At 48.3% G+C, this 14,422-nt stretch overlaps 1 protein-coding gene across 2 annotated transcripts in view; it reads right to left on the bottom strand.

Annotated features, from left to right (window-relative positions):
- The window catches only part of LOC149456345 (NACHT, LRR and PYD domains-containing protein 3-like), a 100,425-nt gene that overhangs the window by 56,742 nt on the left and 29,261 nt on the right, over nt 1-14,422 (bottom strand). For both annotated transcript variants that reach the window (XM_089685144.1, XM_089685145.1), the window contains exons 2-3: nt 6,478-6,578; nt 2,821-2,981 (exon numbers count right to left, since the gene is read on the bottom strand). In XM_089685144.1, the coding sequence (XP_089541270.1) occupies nt 2,821-2,981; nt 6,478-6,520 (204 nt within the window). In that variant the 5' untranslated portion in view covers nt 6,521-6,578. The remainder of the gene's footprint in view (nt 1-2,820; nt 2,982-6,477; nt 6,579-14,422) is intronic.

A 14,422-nucleotide genomic window follows, 5' to 3' on the forward strand; every position in this document is an offset into this window, starting at 1 on the left:
TGTCTTGATAAACTCTGGAATTCATTTTCCCATCAATGACAACAATCCGTCCAGGCCCTGAGGCAGCAAAGCAGCCCCAAACCATGATGCTCCCTCTGCCATGTTTTACAGTGGGGATGAGGTTTTGATGTTGGTGTGCTGGGCCTTTTTTTCTCCACACATAGTGTTGTGTGTTCTTCCCAAACAACTCAATCTTGGTTTCATCTATCCACAGTATATTTTGTCAGTAGTGCTGTGGAACATCCAGGTGCTCTTTTGCAAACTTCAAACGTGCTGCAATATTCTTTTTGGACAGCAATGGCTTCCTCCGTGGTGTCCTCCCATGTACTCCATTCTTGTTTAATGTTTTCCTTATTGTAGATGTGTCAACAAAAATGTTAGCATGTGCCAGAGATTTCTGTAGGTCTTTAGCTGACACTCTGGGATTCTTCTTTACCTCATGCAGCATTCTGCGCTGTGCTCTTGCAGTCATTTTTACAGGACGACCACGCCTAGGGAGAGTAGCAACAGTGCTAAACTTTCTCCATTTGTAGACAGTCTGTCTTACTGTGGACACATGAACATCAAGGCTTTTGGAGATACTTTTGTAACCCTTTCCACCTTCATGCAAGTCAACAATTCTTGATCGTAGGTCTTCTGAGAGCTCTTTTCTGCGAGGCATGGTTCACATCAGACAGTGCTTCTTGAAACCAGTAAACCCACAAAAGGTGTGTGTTTTTTAGGGGCAGGACAGCTGTCAGCAACACATCCAATATCATCACACTGATTGGAGTCAAGGTTGGCTCACTCCTGGCTCCAATTAGCTCTGGGAGAAGTCATTAAGCTAGGGCCTCACATACTTTTTCCTCCCTGCACTGTGAATGTTTACATGTTATGTGCAATTAAACCATGGCAACATCTAATATTTGTGTAGTATTATGTTCAGCAGACTGTGTTCTTCTATTGTTGTGACTTAGATGACGTTTAGAGCACATTTTATGCCCAATTCATGCAAAACTCCACGTAATCCCAAGGGGTTCACATACTTTTTCTTGCAACTGTATATATATATATATATATATATATATATATATATATTTATTGAAATATATTTTGAAATATATTGAATACGGCCAAAATTGTAGTATTTCAAATATATGTCAATATATTTGGGAAGAATATTTTTAAACTATATTTCAAGTATATCGTATTTTTCGCTCCATAAGACGCACCTAGGTTTTAAAGTAGAAAAACAAGAAAAAAATATTCTGAACCAATGAACTGCAGACACAGTACAGGAGACGACCAGAGACTGCGGACACAGTACAGGGGATGACCAGAGACTGCAGACACAGTACAGGGGATGACCAGAGACTGCGGACACAGTACAGGAGATGACCAGAGACTGCGGACAGTACAGGAGATGACCAGAGATTGCAGACACAGTACAGGAGATGACCAGAGACTGCGGACACAGGACAGGAGATGACCAGAGACTGCGAACACAGTACAGGGAATGACCGGAGACTGCGGACACAGTACAGGAGATGACCAGAGACTGCGGTCACAGTACAGGAGATGACCAGAGACTGCGGACACAGTACAGGAGATGACCAGAGACTGCGGACATAGTACAGGAGATGACCAGAGACTGCGGACATAGTACAGGAGATGACCATAGACTGCGGACACAGTACAGGAGATGACCAGAGACTGCGGACACAGTACAGGAGATGACCAGAGACTGCAGACATAGTACAGGAGATGACCAGAGACTGCAGACACAGTACAGGAGATGACCAGAGACTGCGGACACGGTACAGGAGATGACCAGAGACTGCGTACATGGTACAGGGGATGACCAGAGACTGCGGACACAGTACAGGAGATGACCAGAGACTGCGGACATAGTAAAGGAGATGACCAGAGACTGCGGACATAGTACAGGGAATGACCAGAGACTGCGGACATAGTACAGATGACCAGATTCTGCAGACAGTACAGAGGATGACCAGAGACTGCAGACCTTTGGGGAGGAGGGAGGGTGAGTGGGTATCTGAATTGTTGTCCTGCCTTTAGTGTGGGCACGCCGGCTTCTGTGACAGCCGGGTGCCCACTGCGCATGCGAGAGAAGCGCTGCGCTTTGTGAATGGTCCGGCATCATTTGGGACACATGACAGGTCCCAGAAGGCACTGGGCCATTCACAAAGCTCAGCGCTTCTCGCGCATGCGCAGTGGGCACCCGGCTGTCACAGAAGCCGGAGCAGGAAGCACCCGGCGTGGGAAGACTGCGCAGCGCTGGACCTAGGAACAGGTAAGGTCCTGCAGTAGAGAACAGCTGAGCGGCCGGCCCGGTATTATGACATAATGGCAGCGGTGGAAATATCGGACCGGCCGCTCCATATTCGCTCCATAAGACGCACTGACATTTTTGGGGGAAAAAAGTGTGTCTTATGGAGCGAAAAATTCAATATTTTTCTTCCATGTAGGCATGTCTAACATGTATATGAAGATATGGATATGAGGCTTTTGTGATGTGAAAAGAAACAACATAACACCGCGGGTAACGTACTCATACAGCCATCTTTGCTATTTAAAAAAATAAATAATAATTATATTCTGGTGGCAACAGTTGTGTAAATGGCTTTAAAAGTTGTATGTGGGATGTAATGAAGTGCTGATATGATCACATTTATCTTGTGGATTTATTATAAAGTTCAGTTATTTATGATCAGTATGGAGTGATTTGATGTACAATTATAAAGGATTGGATGTTTTATATGGAGTTCCCCTGTACCACACATACTGTATTTTACTGGAGGAAATGTAGAAATATCTTACGTCCGTGTTTAAAACTCTCCGAGATTGTAGTTCTACCAGGATGGAATGAGGGTTCATGTTCTCCAGGATGCAGGTCAGATCATCTCTGTAATACTCGTATATCCTCCTCAGTGATGGATCGTCATACACAGACAGCTGACGGTGGAAGTTTCTGATGTTATCTAGAAAAGCAGAGAGAATCACATTTTCTGGCCTTCCTAAAACCAGCTTTATAAATGCTGTGAATTTACTTCCATCACAGACTTTTACTTCTATGCTGGATCGATGCTCTGCAATTGGAGGGATGTAACAAAAGGTAGGCCCGGAGCAAAAAAAATAAAAAACTAGAAAAGCTACAATTTCTGGGGAAATTGTGTGAAGTGTTCTTGCCTCCACCAGTGGTCTACAACTGGAGTGGGCGGAGTAACTGGGTGGAGTGGCTTGAATGACTGTTGTGTGGTTGGAGTGGCTGGAGTAACTGTGAAAAGGTTGGACTGGGCAGAGTAACTTTATGGAGTGGGCAGAGTAACTGTGTGGAGTGTTTGGAGTGAGTAAAGATAGTAAACATTACACTAACCAATTGATTGATGAAATTTAAAAAGTGCACTTGGCAAGCTTGATAGAGTGAGAAATGCATTCCTACATTTTGATGCATAGTATGTCTCTGAAATATTAAAAATGAAGGCACAGTCGCAGTTTAGAAATTGCCCTTCAAATTTGAGGTGGCTAGAGTGGAGTTTCAATGAATGTCAATGGGTGGCATGAGTTACAAACAAATGGTCATATTGTGAAAACTATCGGGACTATGGCTTAGCCGTGGACATTTTTAGTGGCAGCAGGGATAGCTGAACGTTTTGATATAAGATTTGTGTAGGTGGACTTGAAAATGAGGGAGTGATGGCAGTTTAGAAATCATGTCCTGATTTTTCAGCTCACATGCTAGCTTTTGTCAGCTTCCACTCTAGTTTTGAACATTCCGCCATTCATTCCTATGGGACCAATTTCACCACAAAAACGCAGATTTTTCCTGAACCATTCGGCGAAACGTTGCACAAAGTAATAGCACACCAATCGGGAACAATCCGCACGTTTCGGAATATTACTGACTATGTAGTGTAAAAACTGTGGGAGGAGTTAGGGTGGTAAATTTGGCTATAATAATATATATGTGAGATAACAGTAAGTGGTCTTGCCATGCAAGAACACTTAATAAGCGCAGGGAGGACATGACTAGGGGGAATAGAGGGACAACAGAGGGTTAAATGATGGGTAGGAAGTTTTTGGGGATTATGGCTTACCTTATTGGATGAGGGATGTTGGGGAGGGTCTCCAAGGGAGGAAAAGGAGCGTCTGACCTCAGGAAGTCCAGTGGGGGAAGTTTGGAAGAAGAAGAAGCTTCCCACCCCCCCTCCCCTTCTTACTTTGGTTTGGATTGTCATGGCAGCCTTGGCAGTGGTTGGTCTTTGGAGGAGGAAAGAATTCTGGATGGAGACAGATTCGGGACCCATCAGTGGTATGGGGACCTCGGTACATTCCAAGGGGTTAACTCAGAATAGGTAAAATGGTGGTCACTGCTGATTAGTAGGGTTATCTCCGAGCCGGTCTGTTGCGGCTGGGGATAAGTAGGATTGCCCCTGAGTCGGTGGGTTGTGGTTGGGGGCCTAAGTTGAAGGAATATTTTCTACAAAAGTGAAGTTGGGTTTATGGCCCTCAAATGACCATCATGTTTTTCCTCTGTTTATAATTTGGAATGTTATGTTATTTATGTTGAAATAGTTTATTGGTTAATAAAAGGCTGCTATGGCCATTTTGACTCCAAAAACTTGGTTTGTGTATTTTGTATATCTGGGTCGGTGGTGTCAAGGTCCTACCTTTCCTCAGAGCTTGTGCTGCTCCATGTGCTGGCATCCATCTTAGGTTTCTGCAAAGCATTGTGGGATCATTTATGCTTTCAAGCCTCTGCAGCTCCTCCTCCAGGAGGTGGTGGCTTATTACATTTAAACCTGCTGTCTGCAGCTGCTCTTTGCATTCGTGTCCTGTCTGTTGAATTGCAACACGCGCCTGTTTGTGTCTCAGTGCTCTCCTGGATATCGACTCGGTTTTGGCAAGACTCCTTCCTGGCTTCTGACCCCGGCTCTGGCGACCATCCTTCCTGGCTTCCGGTCCCCGGCTCTGGCGATCATCCTTCCTGGCTTCTGACCTCGGCTCTGGCGATCATCCTTCCTGGCTTCTGATCCCGGCTCTGGCAATCATCCTTCCTGGCTTCTGATCCCGGCTCTGGCGACCATCCTTCCTGGCTACTGTCCTACCCAGTCATCCGCTGTTGCTGTTGTACTTGCATAGACTCTGTCTTGTTTTTGTACAATAAACCTACCTTTTATTGCACCTCCTTGTGTGTCTGGCTCCTTGCTCCCTGACAGGTGGAGGGTAGGGCCTAGCATGCTGGGTTAGGTTGGAAGGAGTATATTCAACCCTTGTCATGACATTTCTAGAAGGAGCACAGGAGGTGGGGATCACTATAAGGACCATTACATGAATTGCCCTGTGATTGGGGATTTATATTTGTACATCCCAAGCCAACCAACTATGAATCCTTACTGATCTACGGTTATGCTTACCATGATTATGAAAAAAATAATTGTGTGAGACTAAGGCAAGAAACATCTGGAAATTGCAAGAATGGAAACAATGTTGTATATAAAACGTTTAATTTGTGTATATTTGATCAAAATTGTCTTTATGAAACTAACGTTTGTTCTGTTTTTGTTTTTCAGGGTGAGCATAGGTGGCGGTGAAAGGGCCAGTGTGAAGGGATTGGATAGGAGTACTATGTTGGTGTAGGGAGAGTTATTGTAGGGGTAGTTTGAAGTCTGAGAATGAAGGTGGATTCGGGATTTTCTGTATATGTTAAATTTTACTTAACCACTTCCCGTCTACCCTATAGCAGAAGTACTGCTACAGGGCGGCACGGGTGCGCAATATCACGTATATATATGAATTCGCATTTCCGGGTGGGGGCGCGTGCGAACGCTGTGCGCAACCTACCCATGCCACCATTTGCGGCCTTGGCTGTCAAAGACCAGGTCCTGCCCGGTGATTACTCATCGGCGCCCGGTGATTGCCGAGTATCTCCGATGGGGGAGGGAGGAGAACTGTTTGTACACAAAACAGTTATCTCCCCTGTCAGCTCCTGCACACTGCTTTGCATGGCTCTGCATAGCACAGCCATACAAACAGTGTGCTTACAGTAAAGCACAAACACAGCACAGTACTTAAAACAGCACACAGTTAACCCTTTGATCTCCCCAGATGTTAACCCCTTCCTACCCAGTGCCATTAGTACAGTGTCAGTGCTTTTAATTAGCGCTGATCACTGTATTGGGTGTCACTGGGGATGTCAGTGACACCAAGTAAGTTCCCCCCCCAGTGTCAGAATGCCTGCTGCAGTCCTGCTATAAATTGGGATTTGCAGGCTGGCTGACAAGTTAGAGCTGGGAATTTTTTTTAGGAGGGGTGGGCTCCCTCAGGTCCACCTGACCTTTAGATGAGTTTTAGATATGGACATTTGTAGAGGGGGTTCCCTGAGACCGAACATTATTTCAAGGGTTCCTCTGTGTTTAAAAGGCTGAGAAAGGCTGATATATATAAAAGGCAAAACGTGACTGATCTCTTGATTACCGGGACTGATGACTCTTCTCTGGCGTCTCCAACTCTTCTCCATCTTTTTTCCTTGCTCTTAGTTTGTTTTACAGCCGTATTCCAGTCATGCCACGGAACACCTAGACACAGACATACATTGTGACTAATGGCTACTAGGTTGTCCAGATCCCCCAGAAGAAGTAAGATGTCTGAGACTTCATTTCCTGATGCAGATTAAAATGTCTATGAAACTTTATTTTTTTTTAATATATATATCCAAAACTAAAAACCGGAGACAAACCACTTTTACCGAACGCCAGGCAGATATAATAGAAAATAATAGAGCTCTGTATTATTAACACTCGTCCATCATTAAATGAACATCTTAAATGCAAGCAATGTTGTAAGTAAGAATTGAAACAAAACATGAAACTTTGGACTCTTCAAATGCAAAAAGAAAAAAAATTGCACATCTCTGTACTAATGGACTCCTGATGTGTCACTCCTGCTGTGCTATGATTGCAATAAAGATAGATAAAAACAAATAAAAAAATTTAACCACTTGCCCTCCAGAGGATTTCTCCCCCTTCCTGACCAGGCCATTTTTTTTTACGGCACTGCGTTACTTTAACTGACAATTGCGTGGTCATGCAACACTGCACCCGAATGAAATTTAAGTCCTTTTTTTGCCCTTAAAAATACAACTTTTTTTTACTTTTTGCTATAAAACATGTCCAGTAAAATAATTTAAAAGATGAAATTATACATGTTGATCATATCCCCCCCTTATGTATTATACATGGAGATCATATCCCCCCTTATGTATTATACATGGAGATCATATCCCCCCTTATGTATTATACATGGAGATCATATCCCCCTAATGTATTATACATGGAGATCATATCCCCCCTAATGTATTATACATGGAGATCATATCCCCCCTTATGTATTATACATGGTGATCATATCCCCCCCTTATGTATTATACATGGAGATCATATCCCCCCTTATGTATTATACATGGAGCTCATATCCCCCCTTATGTATTATACACGGAGATCATATCCCCCCTTATGTATTATACATGGAGATCATATCCCCCCTTATGTATTATACATGGTGATCATATCCCCCCTTATGTATTATACATGGAGATCATATCCCCCCTTATGTATTATACATGGAGATCATATCCCCCCTTATGTATTATACATGGAGATCATATCCCCCCTTATGTATTATACATGGTTATCATATCCCCCCTTATGTATTATACATAGAGATCATACCCCCCCTTATGTATTATACATGGAGATCATATCCCCCTTATGTATTATACATGGAGATCATATCCCCCTTATGTATTATACATGGTGATCATATCCCCCTTATATCTTATGCATGGAGATCGTATCCCCCCCTTATGTATTATACATGGTGATCATACCCCCCCTTATGTATTATACATGGAGATCATATCCCCCTTATGTATTATACATGGAGATCATATCCCCCTTATGCATTATACATGGAGATCATATCCCCCCTTATGTATTATACATGGAGATCATATCCCCCCCCCTTATGTATTATACATGGAGATCATATCCCCCTTATGTATTATACATGGAGATCATATCCCCCCCTTATGTATTATACATGGAGATCATATCCCCCCTTATGTATTATACATGGATGTCATATCCCCCCCCCCCCCTTATGCATTATACATGGAGATCATATCCCCCCTTATGTATTATACATGGAGATCATATCCCCCCTTATGTATTATACATGGAGATCATATCCCCCCTTATGTATTATACTTGGAGATCATATCCCCCCCTTATGTATTATACATGGAGATCACTTCCCCCTTATGTATTCATACATAACATCGCCAAAATCCACACGTTCCTAACTCCAGAAACCACCAAACAGCTCATCCACTCCCTCATCATATCACGGCTCGACTACTGCAACTCCTTCCTCACTGGCCTGCCTCGCCGCTGGCTATCCCCGCTTCAGTCGGTCATGAATACGGCTGCCAGACTCATTCACATTTGCAACCGCTCCGTCTCCACCACCCCCCTCTGCCAATCCCTCCACTGGCTTCTGATTGCGCAACGGATCAAATTCAAAATCCTAACACTGACGTACAAAGCCGTCCACCATACTGCCCCGAACTACATCACTGACCTAATATCCAAGTATCGCCCAGCGCGCACACTCCGCTCCTCACAAGACCTCCTTCTCTCTAGTTCCCTGGTCTCCTCCTCCCATGCCCACCTCCAGGACTTCTCCAGTGTGTCACCCATCCTCTGGAACTCCCTGCCCCAACCCATCAGATTATCACCTACTCTCCTCTCCTTTAGGCGCACCCTGAAAACCCATCTCTTCAGGGAAGCCTGCCCCACCCCCTGCTAACTTGCCGACCTCCTACACTCTTCCTACCACTCCATCCCCCACAGCTATCTCCTCCTGTGCCACCATCCCCTCCCTCCTAGATTGTAAGCTCAAAAGAGCAGGGCCCTCAATCCCCTCATGTTTTGCATTGTATTGGTATTGTTCTGTCACATTTTCTGTCCCCCTTTGTAATATACAGCGCTGAGCGAATTATTGGTGCTTTATAAATACTGTATAATAATAATACATGAAGATCACATCCCCCCTTATGTATAATACATGGAGATCATATTCCCCCTTATGTATTATACATGGAGATCATATCCCCCTTATGTATTATACATGGTGATCATATCCCCCCTTATGTATTATACATGGGGGCCACATCCCCCATTTTGTATTATACATTGAGATCATATCCCCCCCTTATGTATTATACATGGAGATCATATCCCCCTTATGTATTATACATGGAGATCATATCCCCCCCTTATGTATTATACATGGTGATCATATCCCTCCCTTATGTAGTATACACGGTGATCATATCCCCCTTATGTATTATACATGGTGATCATATCCCCCCCTTATGTATTATACATGGAGATCATATCCTCCCTTATGTATTATACATGGAGATCATATCCCCCCCTTATGTATTATACATGGAGATCATACCCCCCCTTATGTATTATACATGGGGGCCACATCCCCCATTTTGTATTATACATTGAGATCATATCCCCCCTTATGTAGTATACAAGGTGATCATATCCCCCTTATGTATTATACATGGTGATCATATCCCCCCCTTATGTATTATACATGGAGATCATATCCCCCTTATGTATTATACATGGAGATCATATCCCCCTTATGTATTATACATGGAGATCATATCCCCCCCTTATGTATTATACATGGAGATCATATCCCCCCTTATGTATTATACATGGAGATCATATCCCCCTTATGTACTATACAGAGAGATTAGAGATGAGCGAAGTATTCAAAAATTCGATTCGACTGATTCGGCGAATTCGTGGAAAATATTCGATTCGAGTCGAATATATTCGCTGTGAATTTAACTTAAAAAAGGGTGTTTCTAGGCTTCAGAGAGACTTTATATTAGTGCAGAACACTGTACCTTTAATTTAAATGCCCTTGGAGTCTGCTGGGGAAGAGAAATAATACTGTCAGTCAGTATGACATGCAGATGAGTGCCGTCGATCTTAGAATCACCGCACACTTCACTCATTTGGCCAGTCACGGGGCCAAAACCAGTGTTTGGAGCCACAGTGTGGCAGTGGAGGCAGCAGCAATGGGAGGCCATACAGCACCCTATGACAAAATGGAAACCAGCAGGAGTGTGAGGAGACCTGAAAGTGGCACATGGCAGAGTGTGGCGATGGAGACAGCAGCAATGGGAGGCGGTACAGGGACCCATGACACACTGTGGACCCAGCAGCAGCGTGACCAGGCGGTACGGGGGCCCATGGCAGATTTGGGGCCTGGCAGCACCTATGGGAGGCCTGTAATCTGCCAGCAACCTATGACAAAATGGAAACCAGCAGGAGTGTGAGGAGACCTGAAAGTGGCACATGGCAGAGTGGGAGCAATGGGAGGCCGTACAGGGACCCATGACACACTGTGGACCCAGCAGCAGCGTGACCAGGCGGTCCGGGGGCCCATGGCAGATTTGGGGCCTGGCAGCACCTATGGGAGGCCTGTAATCTGCCAGCAACCTATGACAAAATGGAAACCAGCAGGAGTGTGAGGAGACCTGAAAGTGGCACATGGCAGAGTGGGAGCAATGGGAGGCCGTACAGGGATCCATGTCACACTGTGGACCCAGCAGCAGCGTGACCAGGCGGTCCGGGGGCCCATGGCAGATTTGGGGCCTGGCAGCACCTATGGGAGGCCTGTAATCTGCCAGCAACCTATGACAAAATGGAAACGAGCAGGAATGTGAGGAGACCTGAAAGTGGCACATGGCAGAGTGGGAGCAATGGGAGGCCGTACAGGGACCCATGTCACACTGTGGACCCAGCAGCAGCGTGACCAGGCGGTACGGGGGCCCATGGCAGATTTGGGGCCTGGCAGCACCTATGGGAGGCCTGTAATCTGCCAGCAACCTATGACAAAATGGAAACCAGCAGGAGTGTGAGGAGACCTGAAAGTGGCACATGGCAGAGTGGGAGCAATGGGAGGCCGTACAGGGACCCATGACACACTGTGGACCCAGCAGCAGCGTGACGAGGTGGTCCGGGGGCCCATGGCAGATTTGGGGCCTGGCAGCACCTATGGGAGGCCTGTAATCTGCCAGCAACCTATGACAAAATGGAAACCAGCAGGAGTGTGAGGAGACCTGAAAGTGGCACATGGCAGAGTGGGAGCAATGGGAGGCCGTACAGGGACCCATGTCACACTGTGGACCCAGCAGCAGCGTGACCAGGCGGTCCGGGGGCCCATGGCAGATTTGGGGCCTGGCAGCACCTATGGGAGGCCTGTAATCTGCCAGCAACCTATGACAAAATGGAAACGAGCAGGAGTGTGAGGAGACCTGAAAGTGGCACATGGCAGAGTGGGAGCAATGGGAGGCCGTACAGGGACCCATGTCACACTGTGGACCCAGCAGCAGCGTGACCAGGCGGTACGGGGGCCCATGGCAGATTTGGGGCCTGGCAGCACCTATGGGAGGCCTGTAATCTGCCAGCAACCTATGACAAAATGGAAACCAGCAGGAGTGTGAGGAGACCTGAAAGTGGCACATGGCAGAGTGGGAGCAATGGGAGGCCGTACAGGGACCCATGTCACACTGTGGACCCAGCAGCAGCGTGACCAGGCGGTACGGGGGCCCATGGCAGATTTGGGGCCTGGCAGCACCTATGGGAGGCCTGTAATCTGCCAGCAACCTATGACAAAATGGAAACCAGCAGGAGTGTGAGGAGACCTGAAAGTGGCACATGGCAGAGTGGGAGCAATGGGAGGCCGTACAGGGACCCATGTCACACTGTGGACCCAGCAGCAGCGTGACCAGGCGGTACGGGGGCCCATGGCAGATTTGGGGCCTGGCAGCACCTATGGGAGGCCTGTAATCTGCCAGCAACCTATGACAAAATGGAAACCAGCAGGAGTGTGAGGAGACCTGAAAGTGGCACATGGCAGAGTGTGGCGATGGAAACAGCAGCAATGGGAGGCCGTACAGGGATCCATGTCACACTGTGGACCCAGCAGCAGCGTGACCAGGCGGTCCGGGGGCCCATGGCAGATTTGGGGCCTGGCAGCACCTATGGGAGGCCTGTAATCTGCCAGCAACCTATGACAAAATGGAAACGAGCAGGAGTGTGAGGAGACCTGAAAGTGGCACATGGCAGAGTGGGAGCAATGGGAGGCCGTACAGGGACCCATGTCACACTGTGGACCCAGCAGCAGCGTGACCAGGCGGTACGGGGGCCCATGGCAGATTTGGGGCCTGGCAGCACCTATGGGAGGCCTGTAATCTGCCAGCAACCTATGACAAAATGGAAACCAGCAGGAGTGTGAGGAGACCTGAAAGTGGCACATGGCAGAGTGGGAGCAATGGGAGGCCGTACAGGGACCCATGACACACTGTGGACCCAGCAGCAGCGTGACGAGGCGGTCCGGGGGCCCATGGCAGATTTGGGGCCTGGCAGCACCTATGGGAGGCCTGTAATCTGCCAGCAACCTATGACAAAATGGAAACCAGCAGGAGTGTGAGGAGACCTGAAAGTGGCACATGGCAGAGTGGGAGCAATGGGAGGCCGTACAGGGACCCATGTCACACTGTGGACCCAGCAGCAGCGTGACCAGGCGGTCCGGGGGCCCATGGCAGATTTGGGGCCTGGCAGCACCTATGGGAGGCCTGTAATCTGCCAGCAACCTATGACAAAATGGAAACGAGCAGGAGTGTGAGGAGACCTGAAAGTGGCACATGGCAGAGTGGGAGCAATGGGAGGCCGTACAGGGACCCATGTCACACTGTGGACCCAGCAGCAGCGTGACCAGGCGGTACGGGGGCCCATGGCAGATTTGGGGCCTGGCAGCACCTATGGGAGGCCTGTAATCTGCCAGCAACCTATGACAAAATGGAAACCAGCAGGAGTGTGAGGAGACCTGAAAGTGGCACATGGCAGAGTGGGAGCAATGGGAGGCCGTACAGGGACCCATGTCACACTGTGGACCCAGCAGCAGCGTGACCAGGCGGTACGGGGGCCCATGGCAGATTTGGGGCCTGGCAGCACCTATGGGAGGCCTGTAATCTGCCAGCAACCTATGACAAAATGGAAACCAGCAGGAGTGTGAGGAGACCTGAAAGTGGCACATGGCAGAGTGGGAGCAATGGGAGGCCGTACAGGGACCCATGTCACACTGTGGACCCAGCAGCAGCGTGACCAGGCGGTACGGGGGCCCATGGCAGATTTGGGGCCTGGCAGCACCTATGGGAGGCCTGTAATCTGCCAGCAACCTATGACAAAATGGAAACCAGCAGGAGTGTGAGGAGACCTGAAAGTGGCACATGGCAGAGTGTGGCAATGGAAACAGCAGCAATGGGAGGCCGTACAGGGATCCATGTCACACTGTGGACCCAGCAGCAGCGTGACCAGGCGGTCCGGGGGCCCATGGCAGATTTGGGGCCTGGCAGCACCTATGGGAGGCCTGTAATCTGCCAGCAACCTATGACAAAATGGAAACGAGCAGGAGTGTGAGGAGACCTGAAAGTGGCACATGGCAGAGTGGGAGCAATGGGAGGCCGTACAGGGACCCATGTCACACTGTGGACCCAGCAGCAGCGTGACCAGGCGGTACGGGGGCCCATGGCAGATTTGGGGCCTGGCAGCACCTATGGGAGGCCTGTAATCTGCCAGCAACCTATGACAAAATGGAAACCAGCAGGAGTGTGAGGAGACCTGAAAGTGGCACATGGCAGAGTGGGAGCAATGGGAGGCCGTACAGGGACCCATGACACACTGTGGACCCAGCAGCAGCGTGACGAGGCGGTCCGGGGGCCCATGGCAGATTTGGGGCCTGGCAGCACCTATGGGAGGCCTGTAATCTGCCAGCAACCTATGACAAAATGGAAACCAGCAGGAGTGTGAGGAGACCTGAAAGTGGCACATGGCAGAGTGGGAGCAATGGGAGGCCGTACAGGGACCCATGTCACACTGTGGACCCAGCAGCAGCGTGACCAGGCGGTCCGGGGGCCCATGGCAGATTTGGGGCCTGGCAGCACCTATGGGAGGCCTGTAATCTGCCAGCAACCTATGACAAAATGGAAACCAGCAGGAGTGTGAGGAGACCTGAAAGTGGCACATGGCAGAGTGGGAGCAATGGGAGGCCGTACAGGGACCCATGTCACACTGTGGACCCAGCAGCAGCGTGACCAGGCGGTACGGGGGCCCATGGCAGATTTGGGGCCTGGCAGCACCTATGGGAGGCCTGTAATCTGCCAGCAACCTATGACAAAATGGAAACCAGCAGGAGTGTGAGGAGACCTGAAAGTGGCACATGGCAGAGTGGGAGCAATGGGAGGCCGTACAGGGACCCATGTCAC

Source organism: Staurois parvus, unplaced genomic scaffold, assembly GCF_062004578.1.
Source record: "Staurois parvus isolate SC_StPar_1 unplaced genomic scaffold, SC_StPar_1.0 ptg000363l, whole genome shotgun sequence".
In the NCBI taxonomy this organism is placed as follows: domain Eukaryota; kingdom Metazoa; phylum Chordata; class Amphibia; order Anura; family Ranidae; genus Staurois; species Staurois parvus.